General features: G+C 34.4%; 1 protein-coding gene across 7 annotated transcripts in view; it reads left to right on the top strand.

The window, feature by feature from the left end:
- Positions 1 to 24000, top strand: part of EHBP1 (EH domain binding protein 1) — a 427094-nt gene that overhangs the window by 359413 nt on the left and 43681 nt on the right. For 3 of the 7 annotated variants that reach the window (XM_043468858.1, XM_043468857.1, XM_043468860.1), the window contains 5 exons: positions 7994 to 8141; positions 15829 to 15936; positions 18957 to 19081; positions 21466 to 21604; positions 21769 to 21875. In XM_043468858.1, the coding sequence (XP_043324793.1) occupies positions 7994 to 8141; positions 15829 to 15936; positions 18957 to 19081; positions 21466 to 21604; positions 21769 to 21875 (627 nt within the window). The remainder of the gene's footprint in view (positions 1 to 7993; positions 8142 to 15828; positions 15937 to 18956; positions 19082 to 21465; positions 21605 to 21768; positions 21876 to 24000) is intronic. The other 4 variants (XM_043468863.1, XM_043468861.1, XM_043468859.1 and 1 more) reach the window with 3 other exon arrangements.

Consider the following 24000-nt stretch of genomic DNA (forward strand, 5'->3'; position numbering starts at 1 on the left):
CTCTGTGAAATGAAACTCTAGCCTTTTTCTTCCTCTTCCCCTTAAAAGCAAAAGTCTGCTAGGGGGTTGTAACTGTGTCAAAGCAGCTGGGATGCCACTGCTGATCACTTTAATTACTACGACTAAGGAGGATAAAATTAAAAGTAGCACCATTGAAGCAGTGGAAGAAAGCTTGCCTAGATGTCGGTGGACTGTGAAATATAAAAATTGCATACCAATACGTTTTTATGGAAAGGAAACAAGGAATTGCATTACTTATTCTTGAAGAGTTTGTCCTTAAATTGTCAAGTTTTACTAGTGCATCTATCTATGGCAGATTGTAGACCATTTTAGAACGATAAGGAAAATAGTATCTTGTAGACATGCTGTGAAAATATTTTTTCAGTTTATGTCCAAAGTGGTTAGTTATGATCCATCTTCTATATTTGAATATTTAAATCCGTTGTGTTGAAATACAAGCTTTTTGTACCATAACAGGACTTTCGCCTTATTCTGAAGATGTTAGGTAAGAGGAAAGTGGAGCTTAAATGTACCACATTCAGCACTTTTCTGAAGGCTTATAATTTAAGGACAAGAACGTAAGTTTTAAATGAATATAAATAAGTTAATTCCTCTTTACCTCTGTTTTCAGTAGCACAAAGGGGCATTTAACCTTATTTGTATACTTACCCAAAAGTAAGTAAAAAACTTGTTGTTGTTTTTTAATCACAACAGCAGTAGGGCTTGAGACAAATTTTCTGAACACCAATAATGTAATAGATAGGACCACCCCTTTGAAATCAGGCAGACACTGATTTTAATTCTTACTGTGCCATTTACAAGATGTATGACCTCGGGCAGTATATTTAAGTGCAATTCCATTTCTGTGAAACCAGAGTGACATTGGTTACCTCAGAGTGGTGAATGGTAAATGAGACAACACCTGTGAACACACTGCACAGGCACACAGCCAGTATTTACTCAAAAATATAGCTTCTCTCTAAAGATTACATCCATCTTACAGAAGCTCGAATGTCCTGTATAAATCAGTCTAACTCTCTTAATAATACTGTACAGAAAAAGATAAATGCCATCAGACCCATTGTTAAAAATAGGAAACCTGCTTCAATTTATTTAGGTTTATTTAGACTAGGCAAATAAATGAAAGATAGATAGGTTTCCTATGTATTGAATTTTTCAAATGTAATTTTAAATGACAGCAGTCTTCTAAGTTACTTACATAGCATCCCACTGAAAAGATTCCTTTATTTTTTTCAGCAGATTTGGTAAACAGATGACTTATTTACAGCTATGAGTCACTGTCTTCCTTTGAATGCGGAAAGGTGAAAACAGATAACACATTTCTGTATTTGAATAGTTTTAGGCAAACCATCATTGTCAGAAATACTCAAATCTACAAACATACAAAAATAACAAAATAATCATCATCCTTACTCTCTGGTCATTTTATTCCTTTGACATAAACAATATGTTTCTTTTAAGTAAAAGATACAAAGATTTTGTACTATCTATTCTTTAAATAATAATGTAAAAACTGACTTTTAATGAAGCTTTTATATAAAAATTAAGATGAAATAGTTTTATATATAAGGAATCTGGAAATTACTAATACTATCAGTTAAATTGGTTGAATAATCAATTGCTGTAATTACAAGCTTTTCCTTATGACCTTAACAATTAACTTCTATTTTCTCAGTTGGCTCTTTGTCTTAAGAGAACTTAATGGGTAAGAAAACAAACAGCACAGATATGCCATCCCACTGGAGAGCTCTAGGCCCAAGCAAAATTGTCTCTGTGGTGTTAGGACATTAGTAGAAAAGTAAATCAAGGCAATCTGATAGGGAACTAGAATTCTGTCAATCAGGCTCAAGATTTTGTGCTGTGTCCATAAACTTTGTTTACTGTAGGGTTTTATGAGTTGTAACCTGCCCTTGCAGTGTGTTAATGAGACTAAATCTTGCTACTTGAGAATTGAATTACAGCACACCTCTGGGCTAATGGTTATAAACAGAAAGTCCCATTAGGGCTGCATTCTGATTTGTTCATTTGCATTTTTTTCTATTGTATGGAGAACAATGACAGGTAAATAGGTACAAACAAACAATTTACATGGAAATTGATAAAGTGTCCCTAATTAGTATTTAGAGTTGGTTTTATTAATGATTGTCTGCTTTAAATTGCACTCTTGGTAAGATCTCAGAAACATTTGCAGATGGGAGAATTACTGGGGGAGGAGGAGAAAATGGTAGCTGGTAAGAAAAAGCTAGGTTCTCATTTCATATTCAGAAAGGTAGAATCGTTTATTTCATTTTTATGCAGTTAAGATGACCCAAGACCACTTCATCTTAGTCTGAATCACCAAATTCCAACTCTGCAAGAAGTTATTACTCATGCAGTGAAATTCACTTAAACCTAGTTGCCTGAGGCATATCAAATAATGGTTTTTATTAGTGCTCTTAACTTTTCTTAAATTTGAAAGATGAAAGTTTAGTGAAAAGCTCAATTTTCCTCAGTTGGTCATGTAATTTGGTACTTTTGGGGATCAAATAGTTTGGAGGTTAAGAGCAGGGCCCTGTAGTCAAACAGACCAGGGTTGGACTCCGAGCTCGAACATCAATTCTAGCTGTGAGATCTTGGAACTCTAAAACTAAATATTCTCATTGGTACAAATTGGGTTGTAAAAATTAAGTGAGATCATCATGCATATAAAGCACTTAGCACATAAAAGCTCAAGAAATATGAATCAGTTCAGTTGCTCAGTTGTGTCCGACTCTTTGTGACCCCATGAACCGCAGCACACCAGGCCTCCCTGTCCATCACCAACTCCTGGAGTCCACCCAAACCCATGTCCATTGAGTCAGTGATGCCATCCAACCATCTCATCCTCTGTAATCCCCTTCTCCTCCTGCCCTCAGTCTTTCCCAGCATCAGGGTCTTTTCCAATGAGTCAGCTGTTCGCATCAGGTGGCCAAAGTACTGGAGTTTCAGCTTCAGCATCAGTCCTTCCAATGAACACCCAGGACTGATCTCCTTTAGGATGGACTGGCTGGATCTCCTTGCAGTCCAAGGGACTCTCAAGAGTCTTCTCCAACACCACAGTTCAAAAGCATCAATTCTTCTGCACTCAGCTTTCTTTATAGTCCAACTCTCACATCCATACATGACTACTGGAAAAACCATAGCCTTGACTAGACAGACCTTTGTTGGCAAAGTAATGTCTCTGCTTTTTAACATGCTGTCTAGGTTGGTCATAACTTTCCTTCCAAGGAGTAAGCGTGTTTCAATTTCATGGCTGCAGTCACCATCTGCAGTGATTTTGGAGCCCAGAAAAATAAAGTCAGCCACTGTTTCCACTGTTTCCCCATCTATCTGCCATGAAGTGATGGGACCGGATGCTATGATCTTAGTTCTCTGAATGTTGAGCTTTAAGCCAACACCAAAAGTCACCGTTATCAAGCCTGCCTTTCCTTTAATTTTCTAAGTTTAGAAACACTAATAATAAACTGAGGATTTTTGTGTATTATTATTGCATCTTCAGTTTCACTCTACCCAGTGTATACTACTACTCTAATTACAAATAAGTCTGCCTCTCTAAATATTGAGAAAATTAATTTCTCTTGAATGTTAGCTCTCTAGTCTTTCTCTCCTACCACAACCATCCAACCCAGAAACCTATCATCTCATCTCTCTCTTCCTTTCCCCCAGGACTTTTAAAAAATAACTTTTATTACAAAAGTAGTGTGGTTATATTATAGAAAGTTAGAAAATGAAGAGAAATTGAGAAAACAAAAATATCACATTTCCATACCCTGATAGCTCCACCATGACAACTTTGTAAATAACCTTCCAGGTGTGCATATATATTTTGCCAAAAAGACAAAATTAAGTTATTAATGTATAAACTATTCTTACAGTCATTGTATTTTCTCTCATTTAATACTACGATTATATTCAGATTTCTTTAATTGATTCAGCAGTGTCCTTTATAGCTGGTTTATCCAACCGGTGTCTAACCCAGGACTATACACTGCATCTGGCCAGGTCCCTTTTATTGGTGGGGATGATGTTTGGTTGGTTGGTTTTTGTTTGTTCTGTATTTGTTTTTATAACTCTCTCATTAAAATGACCAGGTCAGTTAGCCTGAATATCCTACTTCGTAGATTTGTTTGTTTGCTTCCTTGTTGTGTCATTTATCATGTTTCTCTATCCCCTGTGTTTATGATAAACTGGAGATTTTATCTAAAGGCTTAGTAGATTCAGTTTAGACATTTAGGCTAGAATATTACAGGTAGTGCTTGCTTCATGTGCTTCACATCAAAAAATATGTTACGTATGGTTGACTCAACATTAGAGATGCTAAGATTGACCATTAGAGTAGTGGTTTCTAATCCCTGATCTAGTTCTGATCTCTTCATTTAAAATTAGGTTTTCTTCTTACAACCAGGAAATAATCTATATGGTATTACTTAATTAACCACATGATCTAATTATTAATGTGTAAAATAATCCCAAACATAATGGTCTAAAATTATTTTTATTCTCACAGATTCTGTGGGTCAGGATTTCAGATAGGGTACAGTGTGTGCGCTTTGTCTCTGTTCCACATTGTCTGGAGTCTCAGTTGGGGAGACTTGAGCAGTTGGAAGTGACCCAAAGTGGCTAAACGCTGAGATTCTGAAGAAGCCTTTATTCACATGTCTGATAAGTGAGCTCAGAAGACTCAAGACTGAACTTGGCTGGGAATGTGAACTAGTGCACCTGCATATAGCTTGGGATTCTCACAACAAGACAGCTGAGTTCCCAGAACATATAAAATGCAAGAATTTCAAGAGAACTGGGTGAAAGGGTATAGCCTTTTCTGACCCAGCCTTGGAAGTCACCTTCAACACATCTACTTTCTGTTGATTATATACAAGTCACTTACAGTAGCCCATACTCAAGGGGAAGGGAATTAAATATGTCACCTCTTGATAAGAAAATAGCAAGGTCACACTGCAAAAAGTTTGTAGGATGAGAAATACTGTCATGGCCATCTTTAGAAAATATGTAATATAAATATCCAGTTTCCCATCAAACATTTTCTTAAGAGCTTTAATAATAGTTCATAAACCTTGCTAGAATCATTCTTTTATGTATGGCAAAGTTTCACTTTTTTAAAATTTTGCCTTTTTTAAAATTATAGCTGGCATCATTTTATAAAGTGGAGTTTTCTGTCATGTCATTAACTGGGCTATTTATTAGTTGCTCTAAACTTCTCTTCGCACTGGAAAGACAGGCTAAGTGCTTGATTTTTTTTCTCCAATTACTAATTTTGGGGAATTCTCTTTTTAAAAATTATTTATTTATTTATTTGGCTATGCTGTATTTCAGTTGCAGCACACTAGGTTTTCAGTCTTCGTTGCAGTACTTGGGATCTTTAGTTGCAGCATGTGAACTCTTGGTTGCGGTATATGGGATCCACTTCCCCAACCAGGATCAAACCCGGACCTCCTGCTTTGGGACCGCGGAGTCCCAGCTGCTGGACCACCAGGAAGTCCCAGGGAGTTCTATTAAAAGCACCCGCAGATGAGTTTATATTTCCTTCTGAGAACTTTTTGAATGTCATAATGAATTGATGAATTTTCACTGATTCATTGTGTGATTTCATTGATCATTCAATTCATTGCAGTAATTGTTTGCGTACTTGTTTGATACTGAATTGTTTCACTTTGTCCACTGGGAGCTTCAAGCTTGTCTCTGGGTCCATTCGATACCCCTGTTAATCTACCCTCATTAATTTTGACAGCTCTCAGTTCTAGCCATCTCAAAATTTGTGAACAATTGCCTAGGCTTGAACTCCATCAGTCTAGTGCCTGCCCCTCTCTCTAATGCTATTACCTACCAAGTTTGATTGCCCTTTTTAAACATTCAGACTCATTAACCTCTAACATTTACTGCAGTCGGTTATTCCCTTTTTCATGAAAGCCTCTTCATCTTTGATTCTCAGGATGTATCAGTGTTACAGTTCTCATCCTCTTCCTTCTCTATCTCCTTTTCCTATTTTTACCTAAAAATAGATGTTTTCCATGATTTAGTTAGTAGGTCTTATTTTTCTTTACAGTACTTCTTTAGGTGATTTCATGTATTCCTGTCACTTCAGCCGTTAGCTCTGCAGTCATAATTTGACTTCACTCCCTAGCATCATTTTCACTTCCCAGCTACTTACATCTTGACTCAAATGTCCAACCATCCTCTCAAATCTTGTCTATCTTACCCCAGACTTCCAGCCTTTTCCTCTTATAATTCATCTTGGTTTTTCCATTTCTAGTTTTGATGCCACAGTTCTAGTTACCCAAGTTTAAAACTTCTGAGTCAGCTTTTTTCTTCCCTCTACCTCTAATCAGTTACCAAGAATTGGTACAGGTACTAGTTCTAACTCTGATGCGTTTCTTACACTTGTCTCCTTCCATTCCCATTGCCACTATCCCAGTTCTGAATCTCATTATAGCTTCCTCCTCCTATTTATAAGAGCCTCCTAAGTACTCTCTTTCCAGTCCCTTTATGCCAACCTGTTTTACACATTGTTGTTAAATGTACACCTCTGGTTGATCATTCCCCTTGAGGGGAAAAAAAGTTACACACAAAGCAAACTTCTTTCTTCTGAACTCTTTGTGCATTTTAATCGCATCTCCTTATTGTGACTGTTTTATCTTTCCCTCTGTATTATAAGCTTTGTGAGTATAAATTATAAATTTTCATGCCTGAAATTTCTATAGCAAGTACCAAGCCCCAGTGTCTGTACTAAGGACCAAAGATACAAAGATAAGTCAAATCTCTCTCCTGCCTTTGAGTGGCTCAGTTCTACGGAGGAGGCATTTGTGCAGAGTTATAACTTGATATGTAGTGTTTTTAAAAGTAGTCACACACACACACACACACACACCTGTAGCAACAGAAAAGAAGGAGAACTTCTTTCCACCAGCAAGGAGGACAGAAGAGTAGTCAGAGAAGTTTAGTGGATTTAAAATGAATCTTGAAGAATGAGTAGGGGTTAAATAGATGAGAGAAGAACTTTCCAGGAAGATGAAATTATATATTCATTTCAAGTCCATGGATGCATGAAACCACATGATACAAACAATTTGTATAAATAGATATGAGGTTTTATAGAGATTGGAAGAGGTTAAGAGAAGGTAACTACAGATATTTTGGGGCCAGATTATTTCAGGCTTTGTTTTGTCATAATAATAATGCCTTATGTCATATACTTTCCAGTTTTTAATTTCACATTGATTATTTGCAATTCATAATAACCTATTTTTAGGAGGCAAAACCTAATTTATTTAATTCTCTGTCATTTTTAGTTATTTCAAATATCAAAACCCACACTAGATTTTACTTTTTCTTTTCAGTGTGTGTCTAGGGGGAGAGTAGAAATGGGGATAGTAGTACATCAGTACCTAATTCTGATTTTAAAACTATCAACAATAACTAAGGAACTAATGTGCTATCCTATTCCTGCTATAGCCCCCTAAAAATACTGTTTTCTGTATTTGATCAACATGATGTAGCAGCATTTTCTACTATCAAAAATTTCCTTTAGTCAGTGCTGTATGCCTTTACTAGAAATGTGCAAGTTAAATTTTAATCTTAAAAAAAAAAATGTATTAATTGAAATTCTGTTTTCAGTATTGTGACTTTTTTCCTGAAAGCCCGGTCATTTTATTAATAGTTGATCCTGCTACTTTCTCAGTAATTATATTGCCAAACATTCTTTAAAGGCTACTTTGAATTTTTAACAGACATTTTAATACAATAATTTGTAAATGTTTTTAAAAATCTGATTCTTGGATGTCTTTTAAAAATGGTGTGACATCCAACTGATATAGAGCATCCTATTTATAATGTGGGCCAAGCACCATGCTGTAAACCAGTTACTATCATGATGATCAGATTGAAAATGAAATTGCATTTCTGTCAATTACTGAGTTGGCAACTGTTCAATATATCTTAGCAGCAAGATGAAGAGCGACGTCGGCAGCTGAGAGAGAGAGCTCGTCAGCTAATAGCAGAAGCTCGATCTGGAGTGAAGATGTCAGAACTTCCCAGCTATGGTGAAATGGCTGCAGAAAAGTTGAAAGAAAGGTCAAAGGCATCTGGAGGTGAGTTTAAGAATCTTGTATCATATTCTACAGACAACCCAGAAATCCGCGATGGACCTTTTGGGACATTTTATTCTTACTTCAAAATGTTGTGCATCAAATACATAAAGTTTCTAACCTATTGGTGGGTTGCTAAAAACTTAAAGAAAACATAGTAAATCAGAAGATGACTATGACCATTTTCAAAATCAACTCTTTGACTTAATTTTTAACAACTCAGGAAATACTTTGATTATGATTAAGTATGATTAGTACTCGAGAAATACCAGGAATATGATTTAGGAGAAAACTCTGACAGGCCTTAGTTTGTGATTCCCCATGATGTCTCATTAATTGTATTAGAATGAGTAAAATGCAATCAAGTCCTCAGCATCTGGATCACAAGACTTGTTAGTGGAGAGCTTTGGCATGAGAGATTTTTACTTTGAACCAGATCTTCGGAAAGTAACTTTAACAATGTTTCCAGCACTATAGCGTGACATGTAAGAATTTTTAATAAGTCCCATATGCATTTCTCTTAGTCTTCTTATTTGAAGAGGGTCGTTTTCAATATCTGTAGAAATTTTTCTAAGCTTGATGTTGGAACAAGGACTATATATACATATAATTAAAGGGAATTTTAATTTTACTCCTCAGTGCTCAATTTGGGCACTTTTAACTTGAAACTTTTTACATTTTTATTTTAGTACTATATTCAAAAGGGCTTTTTTATTTCAAAGGTACGTGACCTATTTATCTACCAGAACATGCCAGGTACTTGTTCTGAGTTAATCTTAAATGCTAAGATCACTCTGGAGAGTAGGCAAGTGAGGACTCGAATAAAACCTTAGAGAACTGAAACAAAGGAAACTATTTCTAGGTCAATAATAAGTTTCTTCATAGTAAACTGAAACTTACTGCTGTTATTTCTGATTGATCCCTTATAGTAAAATCTTACTGTTGTAGAGTGTTCCAACAAATGCCTATAGCATGTTATCTTCCATCCCCATATATTTGAAAGCTGCTTTCCCAAATAGCTATGAATCTGTCCATCTGGTATTCTCAGAATGTTTGTTTCTTAGTTAAGTCTTTCATCTTACCTTTTCAACTCCTGTCATTCAGAATTTTTATTACAGTTTCTATACTCACGACTAAAGTTTTATAGTAATGGCAGTAACCACTCACAGCTACGTTTATACAATGCTGTTATAATTTGCTTTCATTTATTATTAGTAACAAGACATTTCTTTGATATCATAGAAATTCCAGATATTCTAAGTAAACCTTAGATATCTCTGCCTCCTTGTATCTCAGAATGATAAAAAAAAAAAAATAGCCTCATATTCTTGACCCTCCAGATAGACTGTCCTAAAGCTACTGATACTATCTCCATGTGACATTGTAAACCCATAGAAGACTAAACATAAAATAGAGAGGCATCCACTGTCTCTCTTAATGTTTTTTTCCTAACAGAGAGCGGATAACAGTGCTAAATGAGTTGTGAACTCTGGGAAGACTAAGGATTAAAATTTTCTGATTAAGGGTCTGGGGTGAGTCAGCTATGTAATTGGTCTTATCTCTATAATCCAATCCCAGTTGAGGCTAAGCCAGAACTAGACTAGGTAGAGAGACTTAGTCAGTGTTACAACCCCCAAAATGGGTAGCTTCACAGCCTGGTAACTAGGGAAAGTGAAGACCTGATTTTGGCATCATTCAACAGTCAACAAAGTGAATAAAGAAGAAGTGAGGCTTGGATATCTGAAACTAACAAAGAAGTACAGATTATAAAAGGAAAAGCCAGATGAAATGAAGATGGGACAGGGTTCAGCAGATGACTTATGAGAACCTGTTGAAGAGTCAAGACTTGGTCTTCCCTAAGAAGACCAAGGTCATCAGGGCCCACTTCTCTCATAGACCATACCATACCTTGGATGTTGGAAGTGGCCACATATCAGATGGGAGGCTCTTAATCAGAGCTAAAGTTGACTTTCAAGTGGTACAGGCCTGTTCCTTGACCTGGATATTGGCCTGTCTTCATAAAGGTGTATGGATCTGACTAGCTCTGCTCTGGCATCAAAGCCTAAGCTGAAAATTTCAAGGCCAGGATGGAAGAGACCTTTAGGTCAAGGGAAAGGGTAAGATTCCTTCCTAGAGTTCAACCATTCATACATACACATTTATCTGTTTAGTGGTGCCAGCCATTGTGTTGGGCCAGGATTTGGCAAACTTCCTAGCAAGGGCCAGAGTAAATTTTTATAGGCTTTGCAGCCCATATGTTCTCTTTCTTAACTGCTTGACTCTGCCCTTGTAGATTTGAACAATATGTAAATTAATGGGCATGCCTGTTATTTAACCTGAAAGGGTGGTAGGCTGGATTTTGCCCCCATGCTATAGTTTGCTGGCATTAACACAGCAAATTAGAAATTCACTTGATTTCACAGGAGTCTAATTCCTAAATGAAAATGACCCTATGGGGTTGATAAGTCAGGAAAAACAATTAACAAATTAGTGTCCACTCATCCACTGTCTAATGGGAATTACCAAATCTGAATAAGGAATGGTGCAGAATGAGAGAGGAGTGTGTAGGGACCAGCCTAGATGATGGACTAGAGAGGGAAATTTTTTGGAAGTGGTAGTTCAGAGTAACAAAGAAGAGGCAGTAGTCAAGAGCTGAAATAATAAGGTGAAAGTGCAACCTAGGGGATGTGTTGAACTTGATACTCAGACTCATTGCCTGAACCTACTTGAAATGCTTGCTTTTTTCCATTCTCAGCAGCCAGCCTCAGTGAGGAAAAGAAACTTGCTAAGTTTGAGGTGAGGTGTCATGAGCCTCAGGTGTTCACAGAAAATATTTGCAAGTTATTTTAGGTCTCTGAAGTCAGGTATCCAAGCATCCCACTTGCATCCTATTTCAACCATAAATAGCCTAATTCTTATGAAATAACAGAACCCGTCCAAGGAGTTACAGCTTAGCTTTTACTTATTCTCCTCTTAAAATAATTTGAAGGCTTAGAAGAGAGTCAGGTGATATTGTGGTATTCTACATGTGTTTTTTCAATTTTTGCTTCATTTTTTAGTTGTAGACCTGTAACAGCCTTTTAAACTCCTCATTTTAGGTAACAAACTTATGGGTTCATTTATTATATTGATCTTACTTGGCAAAGTACAGTTGTTTAGGGCCAAAGTGTGATATTTTCATTTTTAGTTATATGGTATTGTGGTCAGAGAATATGGCCTGAATTTCTGCTTTGAGAATTAAAAAGTATTTATTTTGTCCAAACAAATTTTGAGTTTTTATTAGTGGTCCATGGGCACTTGCAAGGAAGGTGTTAGCCTAGTTTGAAGATTATATTATATCCATTATATATTACATGGTATATATTATATAGATTTTATATATTTATATATACTTAAATCTGTGTATATTTTGTGTCATATCTCTGATACCTATCATATCATATATATGATATTTTATGTCACATCTACTTATTTTTATTCTGTAGTTTATTGGTTTGGTTTGAGTTAAGTTAGAGTCATTTAACTTTTGTTTTAAAGGGATCATTTAACTATTAAGCGGACATTTTTGCCCCTCTTTGATTTAGATGGAATAGTATACTTTGTTTTTGGATTTCAAATGGATAAATGAAAATTAAAAAATTTTATCCATGAGACTGTGTGCCTGCATTATCCTTATTTCAGTTATGGTAAATAGATTTGTCTAAATTTGTTCAACCAAAATAAAATCTTACAGGCCTTCAGCAATTTTTATTTTCAGCTTTCATTAATAATATATTTGTATTGTTTTCTATCGTTTGTTTGATTTTTATAGGATAACTTTACAAGTTATAAATTTTACAGGGGCCTTCAGTGAGAATTTTTAAATCATGATACAAATGAGATATCTTATTCTGAAAATTTTTTTTTCTGGAAATAAACAGTTTCATGTAAACATAGGTGTCCTCTAAGCTATAATTTTGTGTGAATATGTTTTTAACAGTAGCCTCAACTTCTTTTGTTTTTTGAGTGCAGATATTCTTTTTTTTTTCCTTACTGTTACCTTATATTCACACTTTTCATTCAATTTATTTACAAATGATAAGTCTTATAAGACTGGCCTTATTTCTGTGCTGTTAATCATACCACTGGGATCCCCATTTTGTTTATAGGGCTATACAGTGTCCGTTGGAATGCATTGTCTCATTCCAGTGTGTGTATAAATCTCTTTCTACCTTTCCCTACATACAGGCCATACTTGCAAACCACCTTCCATTGTGTATTGTATCTCTAGTTTACTTTATGCCATGCTTATCTAGTGGGTTTTAAATGGTTAGCATTAAAGATATATATATATAACCTTATAGATATCATATATTTAATATGTAATATTTTAAGCACACACACAGACACACATGTACTTTAGTTCTGCTAAAATTCATTTGGAGTATTTCAATAAGTATTAAGAAATGTGTAACAATAACTGTTGAAAAAAATTCAAGTGTTCGTTGTAAAATGAAGTCAGTGAATGAAAAGAAAGTGGAAATCTATTCTTAAGAAAACCTGAGCATTAGAGGAGATCAAGTTTTACTCTTCCCCTTCCCAAATAGTAATCCTTTTATCTGAGGTTAACAATGCATTTATAAACTTTGAGTTAGCCTATTCAGCATTACTGGTGAGGGGTAGTATGGGTAGAGATTTCATTTAGCCAGGAAGTAAAGTGAATGGCACCTATTTAACATCACACATTATCCTGGCACTGTGTAAAGGAGTAATGACTATCCCACTGCATAACCCCAGGACCTGAAGTACCCAGATCCAACCACTGTTCCAGACTTAGCTTCTTTTCATAACAATGCCATCCTTCTAGTCACTCTGTCTGGAGAGTCGGTGTTGACATCTGTCTCACTCTTCCTCTCATCAGTATCCCTCCCAACTACCCAGTATCAAGTTAGTTTTCAAGTCATACCCACTCCCAATTATTTTATGGTAGGTTACGCTCTCTATATTACTTGCCTGGAGGTTATAACAGTCTCCAACATGGATTTCCTGCCTCCACCCTTTCTGTTCTAGAGTGCATTGTCTTAATCAGCGATCTCAGAACGAAGGGTGATGTCATATGGCTAGTATACTCCTGTGTGCAATCCCTGAACCACTTTTTCTTTCACATATGAAGGCATATCAGAACTTAAGCAAGAGCAATATTTTAGGAAAATATTGGAGATACTTTAATTCATAAAAACATAAGCTTCAGTGCTTCTGTAGTAACTATACATATTTCACAACTGATTACCATAAAACACTGTGGTAGAAAACTGCTTATATAGACTGTTCTCAACTTAAACAACACATTGCCAATCATGTTTGACCAGCAAACCAGTGTCTGTCTGTTCCTACCAAGTAAAATCTTTTTACCTTTTAAGTCTTACTTCCCATTATTTCACTTTAAGTATGCTTGAGCCAACTAGGACTTTACACCATTCTTTGAACATAATCTACACTTTCCTGCTCTCATGCCTGTAAAACTCTTCCCTCAATTGTACTTTTTGAAATTCTGTACATTTCTGAAGACTCAATTTAAAGGTTAGTACTTCCAAAAAATAGTTCCTTGTGCTACTGGCAAAAGAATAATCTTTTCATCCTTGGAATTGGCTCCGTATCTTATTTTTACTTCATAACACTTAACTGTCCTACATGGTATTATAGTCATTTGTATGTATAACTTTTGGCCCCTGGATTGGGAAGGTCCCCTGGAGAAGGGATAGACTACCCACTCCAGTATTCTTGGGCTTCTCTGGTGCCTCAGATGGTAAAGACTCTGCCCACAATACGGGAGACCTGTGTTCAATCCCTGGGTTGGGAAGATCCCCTGGAGAAGGAAATGGCTACCCAGTCCAGTATTCTTGCCTGGATAATTCGAGGGACAGAGGAGCCTAGCAGGCTATAATCCATGGGGTCGCAAAGAGTCGGACATGACTGAGTGACTTTCACTTATATATAACTTTAAAGTGGAATAAATGTCTTAATAAAACTTGATATCTTATAAAACTTGATATTTCTTCAACATCTAGCAGTGTTTTGTAAATTGCAGTTTCAGTATACAATAGAAGTTTCTTGAATAAGTAAATGAATGAATGCTGAATTTTGTGCTTTCACTCTAGATTAATTATGGACAGTAGAAATCAATAGAGACTGGTTGCAGGAACAAAATACCACACTCTAAAATCTATTGGTAGTAAATTCTTTGACAGGAGGAAGTGTTCTGAACACTTCCTTGGTACTCAGGAAATATTTGTTCATTCATTTCCCTTTACTACAGAATTATTTAGAGAAGAATTTTTGAGAACAATGAAGATGATGGTGCTGACTTTTATGAAAGTAGTCAAATAGTTGTACTAAGCACAGTCGATTAGAAAAGCTCTCTCAACTAATTGTACTTAAATAATATAGACAAGTATAATACCTTAATGATTTGAAAGCATTTAGCAATATTTTCCCTTGGGGGCATTTCTCATTCTTTTTCTCTCTGTTGTATTCTTCTAAATGGCTTCCATTAGGAACTCTTCAATAAATGTAAACTATTATTATTAATATTAATGCTCACAGTAAATATTTACTTGGGAAGCCCAAGATCAAACACACACTGTACAGGGAAAAGGACAAATATTGAAGGTTTAAGCCAAAGTTATAGAATTTAGAATTTCTCAATTGCAATAACCTTTGGAACATCTCATTATTAATAAAAGTTGCCCTATGAAAAATAAACTGTAGAATAGTAGGGATATTCTTCAACTCCCAGGGCTAGACAGATAATTTCTCCAAAAGGTACATTGTCTGTCAATAGCAGAATTTAAAGCTTAGCTTCTGATATACAAATCTACTGCTATGCCTTTTTAAATAGATAATATTGAAAATTACTTAACCAACTTATCATTAGGATTTAAAAAGGAAAAATATGTAATATAAGTCTTTTAAAAAGATATCATTAATTAATTATGACCTAGTACATTTTGCTAAATGTATAAAAAAAATAGTATAAGGCTACCTCATTCCCATGTACTTAATTTTGAATAATAACAGTGTTTTCCCAGCTTTATGTCTTCCATGATGTACTGACTTAATTGTTTCTGAACTTTGTTTTGCATAAAGGTACTGTCTGTTCATATCTCAATGTTTGTTCTGAATTTGTCTATAATGCTTTTGATCATATTTCATTATAGTACAAAAGCATTTAAATCTTCATGCAGATAATTTAAAAATAGCTACAAGTTTATAAAGAATGGTTTGTTTCTTTATATATTTATATCTAATAAATGATAAAATGTGAAATTTAAGAAATATTATTTGGTGACTTTTTTATTTGAGACTTTTTTATCGAACCAACTTTATTTTTACTTACTGTCGTTAGAAATTAGCAGGAGATTACATTTTAAAATATAGGGATTCAATGAGCTCAATAATTCAGAGGCAGCATGTGACAAATTGTCAAAATCTTTGCATCTGCTTTGATGTGACAATTCATCTTTGACATAGAAATGTAAAATATAAATGTTAATCCAATAATGAAAAATTGACTTAAAACTGATTTCTTAACTTGCTTGTCTGTGTCAGACCTGAATTTGAACCGTCATTAAAATACTGATTTTTCTTTCCTATATAAAATAGAAATAATATACTAATAATATACTAACATTATTGCTACGTGTTCCTACAGATGAAAATGATAATGTTGAGATAAATACTAACGAGGAGATTCCTGAAGGCTTTGTTTTAGGAGGTGGAGATGAACTTACTAACTTAGAAAGTGACCTTGATACTCCCGGTAATTTCAAATTATAAATACTTTGTGTCCTACTGCATGGCAAACTCTTCTGTTACATTTTTATTATTATCTCACCAATAGTGATAGTAAATTCTTTTGGTCGTTTTATTACATCTTATGCCCTCACAAATCATTTAGCTAACTCCACCTTCCATCAATTTTATATCATTATTTTGTTTTAGGCTTAATGTTAAAATTAGCAATAATATTGAAATGGCAAATTTTAGCTTTTCTCTACTAAGATTCACTTTGGTATTTTATGGGACAATTTGTAGACATTCTATGATTGGTTCCCTTCTCAGCCTAAATATTTTGTTGTGATGTTCTAAGATATAGATGAAGCATATGGAATGCTTCAAATTGTAATCTAAACCATGGATCAGATTTCCTGATTTGGTTTGAAATTGGTAGTCTTAGTAGAAATATTATTTTGTAAATTTTGTGCTTACCTTAAGTATTTAAATATTACTACTAATAAATTATTTTACATGTGTTTAATGATTACAGTAAAACTCTTTGAAAACTGCTTGTATAGATTACAATTAAATTAATCTCCTATTGTATATCAATAGATATCATACCAGTAATCACATTTGCAATTGAACTTCTGAGTTCTTGCATAAAATATAAAGATAGTTGCTTGTGGTTTAATAGATGAGTGTTCCATATGCATTACCTTTATAAATCAGCAGCAGGTAGCTTTGTATACATGAGGGGTTCCATAAATGCTTATTAAATTGAATTCTTATAGCAGTAAAATGTCTTTGGCAATTACAGGTAAGAAAGTGAAATCCCTAATGTTTGTCTTTTCCTGTGGAAAGCTGTAGGGAGGGAGAGAATCTCCCCAGCCATGACCTGTCCCTGCAGTGCTAACCTGCTCTGCTTCTTCCCCGTTTGAAATCATGCTATTATTTCTGCAAAAAACAGTCAACCAGAGTCTTCCTAACTATGGAGAGCAGCGCCCCCCCCCCCCCCCGCAAAAAAAAAATCTGTGTCTCTTGTCAGTAGTTCCTTCATGGCTTGGTATTAAGTAATACTTTACTAGATACAGGGCAATGTGTTTATAATTGTTCAAGTCCAGGAGAATGCTGATATTTAAGGAAATTTTTAAAAATTTTAACCCAAAATTAGGACTGCCTTTTACTTCTTTCAGTTTAAAATACCTACTCACCCTCTCACCACAGCCACCATCAAAGTCTTTCAGAAATCAGTATCATCTCTTTACCGCTGAGGGCACCTATAAGTTCAGAATTAAAGCCTTAACATTCGATTCATGGAAGTATAAAATCAGTGACAATCAGTGGTACATATTTCCTGATTTAATAGTAGATTATGAAGACAGGAGAAATTAACCCTTTTTGAGTAAGGTAAGGAGAACTTCTTAGCTTTAGTTATAGCAACTTTGTGAGATATTTTAGTGTATTTAAAGGCTGACTAATATTAAGGCCTAACAGGCTTGACTCTTATCCTTTTTAAAAACACTCTTCCTACTTTTTTGTATACCAAAAAAGAAAACACATCTCAGTCTTCCTGTTTTTTTGGAGTTAACTAATACATTGTTTACAGTTCTCAAGCATGCCAAGTGTTGGCATGTACATAGGACAGATTTCCAATTCAGGCTATGGTTTATTTCATGGCAATAAGAAATAGGAATGAAAAAAAAAGAAATAGGAATGCAAACTGGAATCTGAAGACACGCAGCATACATTATGATTTTTATCCTTGCTTTATTTTTCCCAAAATTCTTTTTTTATATGTATATAAAAGTCATAATGTTTTAATAATAAATTGTTTAATCTTTATCTTGATTTGACCATAGTTCATCAGATATTGTTTTAAAAAGAAGCCTGGCAATATAAACTGACCAATTTGCATGAAAGTAATGATAATAGCATTTATTAAGAGTCTTATAATTAGAAAACTTATTAATCTTTATGAAAAATATCATTCACCAAATTGTCAGCATGTCTTTTATAATCATTTTATTAAAGAGCTGCTTTGAGTGAATTTTTTAAATGGAATTATTTCCATTTGCTTCTAAACTATTTTATTAAAGACTAATTTACTTGCTAAAAATAATCTGAAATTATTTATTTTTAAAGTTAGAGCCATTTTTTATTTTAAATTTCTATCCATATTTTATACATTGCAAAATACGGTAATCTTTATTTCTGCCCTCTAATCAGAAGTTATTTGTGAACATATACCCTATTTCAGTGCTGAGTATATATGTACACACATAAACATTGGATTCTAACAATATATACATGACTGTCTAAGATCATGTTAAGAGCGTAATGTGGCATTTTATGTCTAAATTTAATATGTTAGAAGAATTGAAATTACAAAATAATATAATTTAGAATCAAATGCATTACCTCTTTTAAATACCCACTTTGTAATACCTTCTTTTATTATGTACATTCTATAAAGTTGCTAATATAAATATATGCATTAAATATGGGCTGAGGTTTTAAGGTAAGCATAGCTGCTATTAACCATAGAATAACTAAATGGTCTTTAGACGTGTTGACTATATTCTTTATGGGGACTGATTTTGGGGAAAAGCACATACATATGCGAAGAGACTAGATTTTATTTATTCCCACCACAAAAAAGAAATGATAATTTTGTGACATGATAGAAGTGTTGATTAATGCTGTGATGGTAATCATATTGCAATATATGAATGATCAAATCAACACATTGTACACCTTAAGCTTACACAATGTTACATATCAATTATATCTCAACTTTTGAAAAAGGGATATAGTCAATATCCTAAAGACTACTTAGTTATACTGTAGTTACAGTATAATGATTATAGTTATATAGTATGTAATATTGTTTATAGTAGATATATAGATGCAGAGTTCTGCATATATTTGGTCTTATTTCACAACTCTAATGTCCTCTCTCTTTTTAAAATATAGTAATATTTTTATGATGTCCTTTGAATTGATAGCTACACATCTAAATGTAGTTCACACAGTTATTCATAATATTTACATATTTAACAGAACAAGACACTAAGTTGGCAGACTTGAAGCTGAAGAAACTCCTGGACACTCAGCCACAGGTGGCAAATTCACTTTCCAGCACTACTCAGAAAGCTGTTAATGAAAGTTCAGAGCAAGACATTAAGGTAAATCTTACTTAAAATATTTGACTTGGTATCTGTGTCTTCGAATTTCCACTGGTACTTTATAATCCTAAAGTCAGTTTCTTACCAAATTCTTCACATTAAGATTAAGGTATAAGAATTTTTGTTAAATAGCTAATAAATTGAATGTCAGTATGATAATCAGTATGCATATACTGTTTTTCAGAGAAACTACTACTTTAAGTTGATATGTAAGTAAAAGTAAAAGCTATTCTTGACTTCCTTATGCGTCTGTATTTTGCTAATGAGAATGTTGTTGAGAGAATTCTAGCCTGTTCTGCCATCTGCAGCCTCTGACCTGTTAAGATGAGTTAGTATCTGAAGATGGCGTGTGGTTGAGTATAAATCTTGAAGATATGCATATGCTTTGTGCCAGTATAAATCTTACCTTGTGTAAGGTTTTAGCCAGAATGACACGTTGTAAGATGATGATAATGACGATGATTTGTAGTATTTATATTATCCCCTCTCAAGCTGTCCCCCCTTTTCCTTGCCACTGTATCATTAATATTTCTCTAGCTTTAGGGCACTTCTAGTCTTGTATAACTTTTCACCCACCTGCGGACTGTGGGGACTGCCCTGCTGACTGAAAGGATTTCCTTTCCCTGACACAGAGATGCTTTGAAGTCCCAAAACAATGACTTTCATTGCTTTTCCCTTATACTGTCGGTTTCTATAAATTGGTGATGAAAGTGTGTGGCAGCACCAGAGGACTTTTGGTCTCTATCTTTGAACAAAAGGAAGCCTGGATCAGGTCTGATTTTTTGCGTTCAATTTAGCTTTCTGCACTGGATTTAATGCAGAATGAAGCTGGCCTAAGAATAATACAATGGATTGAAAAGGCTAACTGAATTAGTGGGTTTAGAGGAATACATTTGTAAAGTGGCAGAAGTCCCTAGTCATAAAAAGGTTTCTTAAGATGGGATTTGCTAGCTAATCACAGTGATATTTTAGCATGTTGCCAGGCCTCAGAAAATTTAGCTGTGTTTGTTTATTTTGGTAAAGACTTGAGTTTTATACTATTGGGCAGTTGTTATGATACAACAGTAGAACACACACTTTTCTTAGACAAATAAAAGCCATAATTGTTTGTATCCTAGCTACATAGGTAGTGTATTATAAACATGATACTAATGATAAATATATAACTTTAAAAAATGAAACATATTTTCATTCTTAAGGTTTAATTATCTAAATAGATGCAGTTGGTTTTGCTTTCCAAAAAGCCCTTAAATGTAGTTATTTTCAAACCTATTCCAACAAAAGGTGTGATTTAAACAGCTTGTCTTTGTATGGATCTTTTTAGTTAAGATTTTTTTAAATGATGCTTATAAAGAACATATAGTCCATCTGTTCCCTTGAAGCTTTCAGCATTGATTTGGGGTTTTATTTTTTTTTAATAAAATGCAGTTTACACGTTTATAAATGAGGCATTTTGTGTTTGTGGAAAAGGATAAACTGTTACCTTCCCTTGAGGATTCTGTATCCCAGGCCTCCTTGAGGCTAGAGAATAGGCCATTGGAGGACTCCCTCATTACTGATTGTCTCAATGCAGAGGAAGGGCAAAGTCTTGGTAGCTTTTGATAACCAGTTTCAGCATTCAGCAGGCTTAGCTATTAGTCATGCATCTTAGCCTTTCCCTATTTACTTTCAAAACACTTAATAAAAATAATAAAAGATTAGGTATAAAATGAAATATTTGTTTGGTACACAGCACCTCGGTATCTGCAGCTTCCACACACTGCAGTGGTTCAGTCTTCTGGGATATTTCTTGTTGATAGAACCATTTGAATTCGTTACCAGTATTAACATAGGAAGCTCTGGAAAAGATAATTGTAGTTTCCTTAGCTGTAAAGGGCTTACTTACAAATCTGGCTTTGGAAAGTTATAGCTGATGAAATGCAGTTCAGTGGGGTAGTATTATAATCCTACCTTTTAGCCTTCATCCAGCATTAGTGGTTTATCTCAATGGGCATAAAATTAGAAACTAGTTCTTCTTGTCATACAAGTCTGTGGGACTGTACAAACCAATGGGGCAGAATAGTGAGGCTGTGGGGTGGGTGTGGGTAGACAGAGGCAATGTGGCATTTAAATGATACATACCATCAGGAGAAGACAGGGAGGTTTACAGTATCTAATGAATCAAAGTTATCAAGAATGATTCTCTATTTAAACCCCGTCTCCCAAAGGTTTTGGCTACAGGCAACAGACCTTGCAGTTGAGCTATTTAGAACTCTTTACAATCCTTTTTTCTTTCAATATATTTCTAAATTGACATTATCTTAAATCAGTAAAAGTTGTTTACTAATGTGTAATCTCACATTTATAAGATCAGGACTCTCTTAACACATTTGTTTTACTTTTAGAATGGCACAGAGGATCTCAGGACTGAGCGATTACAAAAAGCAACAGAACGGTTTAGAAATCCTGTTGTGTTCAGCAAGGATGCTACAGTCAGAAAGACTCAACTTCAGTCTTTCAGTCAATATGTTGAGAATAGACCAGGTAAGAACACTTTTTTAGATGTCTTCCCATCTTACAATTTAACAGTATTTAGGTGTGTGTATGTGTGTGTGTGTGTGTGTATATGCCGATAATGTAAATCCACATTTTAATACACAACTATCAAGCTTTACAATAATTTTACATGTCTTTCCCTTTTTTTTAAGAGATGAAAAGGCAGAGATCAATACAGGAAGATACAAAGAAAGGAAATGAGGAGAAGGCAGCGATAACTGAAACTCAGAGGAAGCCATCAGAAGATGAAGTGCTTAATGTATATTAATTTTTTGTGTGGTTTCATGATTGCTGATAATTCCAAACTGTATGTGGAAATAGTGCCTTTATTTGTTAAAATGAGATGTTAGGTTTTTTAAGATGTCAATCTCCAGTGCATTCAAAGCAGAGTGAGAGGGGTGCACTGTTGAATTAGTCTGCAGTGTGGTGATAATTGTCAGATAAAAAAAAAATGAATTTTTCAGAGTTCCACAGCCCCAGCTTCCTTGAGACATTTCCATCAGGGCACTTCCCATAAAGAGATTCCAGTATTGATCTACCAGGAGGATTTTAATTATTACAATAGCAGATACCGCAGAGCTGCAGTTAGAGGGAAAAGTCACATGAGACCTGCTAGAATTTCTCAGCCAACCCATTTTGTTGGCTTGGGTTAATGGGTGTTCAACCTTTCCATTATCCAGATCAGCCGTGAATTACTAGCTGAATGATGTTTGCATTAATATAATATATATGGTAATTTCTTCACTTAATTAACGGGGAGGTTCAGCTCAGTAGGGGTATGGGCTGATCATGTGTAAAATTGATTTGTGAGGGAAATATTTGATAGACCGCAGGGAGAAAGCTGCTTTTGATGGACAGCTGCGGGACAGAAGCAGGAAGAACAAGTTTTAACTTGAATTTTTGTCTCGAAGCATTGCTCTCTTTAATGGTGCTACTTTTTAAAATTATTATTATCTCCAGTTTGTGTAAATATTTTCATTGTTTTTACTGTTGAAATTGTTTTTGTTGGATTTTAAAACCCTTGCAAATGTACTGAGAGTTACAAACTATTTTAGAGCTCTAAAAACTTCTCATTTTTAGATTCTCATCCTAAAGTTATTTCACTAAAAGAATGTCTTAATACATAGAAGAGGTACCTCGTATATCCTGAGGAAATATTTAGTATAATTTATAAGTTACAGAATATTTGAGTATACTGTATACTCCCACTAAGTAAATCTGTCTATAAACTTAATGACTATTTTTAACTGAACTGGTAAGTAGAAGCAGTGAAGTTTATGTATTACTTATCACTTCTGTTTTCTAATATCTTACTGTGTTTGTTTTTTCCCTCTGGATGGGATTGAGAAAAGAAAAGTCCGTTTTGAAAATGCTCTGGTCTCTGGCAGATAGATGCAAAAAGCATCCACTGAATTTTAAAGTTACCATTAGCATTTATTCTGTTCTTATAATTTTTGCTTTATTTCATATGGAGGTGAGAGAATATCTACTTTGTATGAATCTTTAAAAAATACAGTGACTTATTTGATCAGTCTATCCTGAGACATGATTTATCAGTTTCATGATTTTTAAAAAATATTTCGGTTTTCAGTTTGTCAACTACCATAATCAGTTTAACAGTAAGCTGGTTTAAATTGGGTTCATATTTACTAGTTCCAAAGATAAATAAGTTGTTCATGTAGTTAGACAGGTTTGTTGATTATGAGACTTCCAAAATATCCTCATAATAACATAATTCCTGATTTAGTTTCTTGTTTAAGGAGTAAGGAAAGATAATTCCTCATGGCTTTTTAGAGATTAATATGCTCCTAGGTAGGGAAGGGATTTGACAGAGGAAGGTTGCTCACATTTATTTCTCTGAATTAATGTTATAAATGCTGATAGTAGTAGTGGCAGTGGTGAGAGTAATCACTTAGGCAGTTCTTTAGTGTCTGTCAACTACTTAGGAAACTTACGCCTAGAAATGTCATAAGATAAACATTCCCAAGGGAGCTGTGATTCATCAGTTTGGTACAATACCACAAATAACCCTGCCCCTAATGATTTAAATTTGTAATATGAAAATAAAAATTAAGGTTTACTGGTACCTTATAATAGAACTGCTACTTCAAATAGAACTTCTAAGGATAATTTTTTTTTTAACGTGCATGGTTATAAAAAGTGAAATTTCAGAATAAAATCCAAATTTGGTTACATAGAAGATTAACCAAATCAGTGTACTGGTAGCATTAGATCCAGAGTAGCACGGTTTGAAACCACCTGTCAAGTTAGAATTCGCAGCTACAATAATTAGTAATACATCAACACAGTGACATGTTAAAGTACAGAAGCCAGCTGGAGGGGAAACTGAAGATATTAGAAACTTCTCTTTCATCATTTTAAAA

The sequence above is a fragment of the Cervus canadensis genome, chromosome 5 (genome assembly GCF_019320065.1).
Source record: "Cervus canadensis isolate Bull #8, Minnesota chromosome 5, ASM1932006v1, whole genome shotgun sequence".
Taxonomy (NCBI): Eukaryota; Metazoa; Chordata; class Mammalia; order Artiodactyla; family Cervidae; genus Cervus; species Cervus canadensis.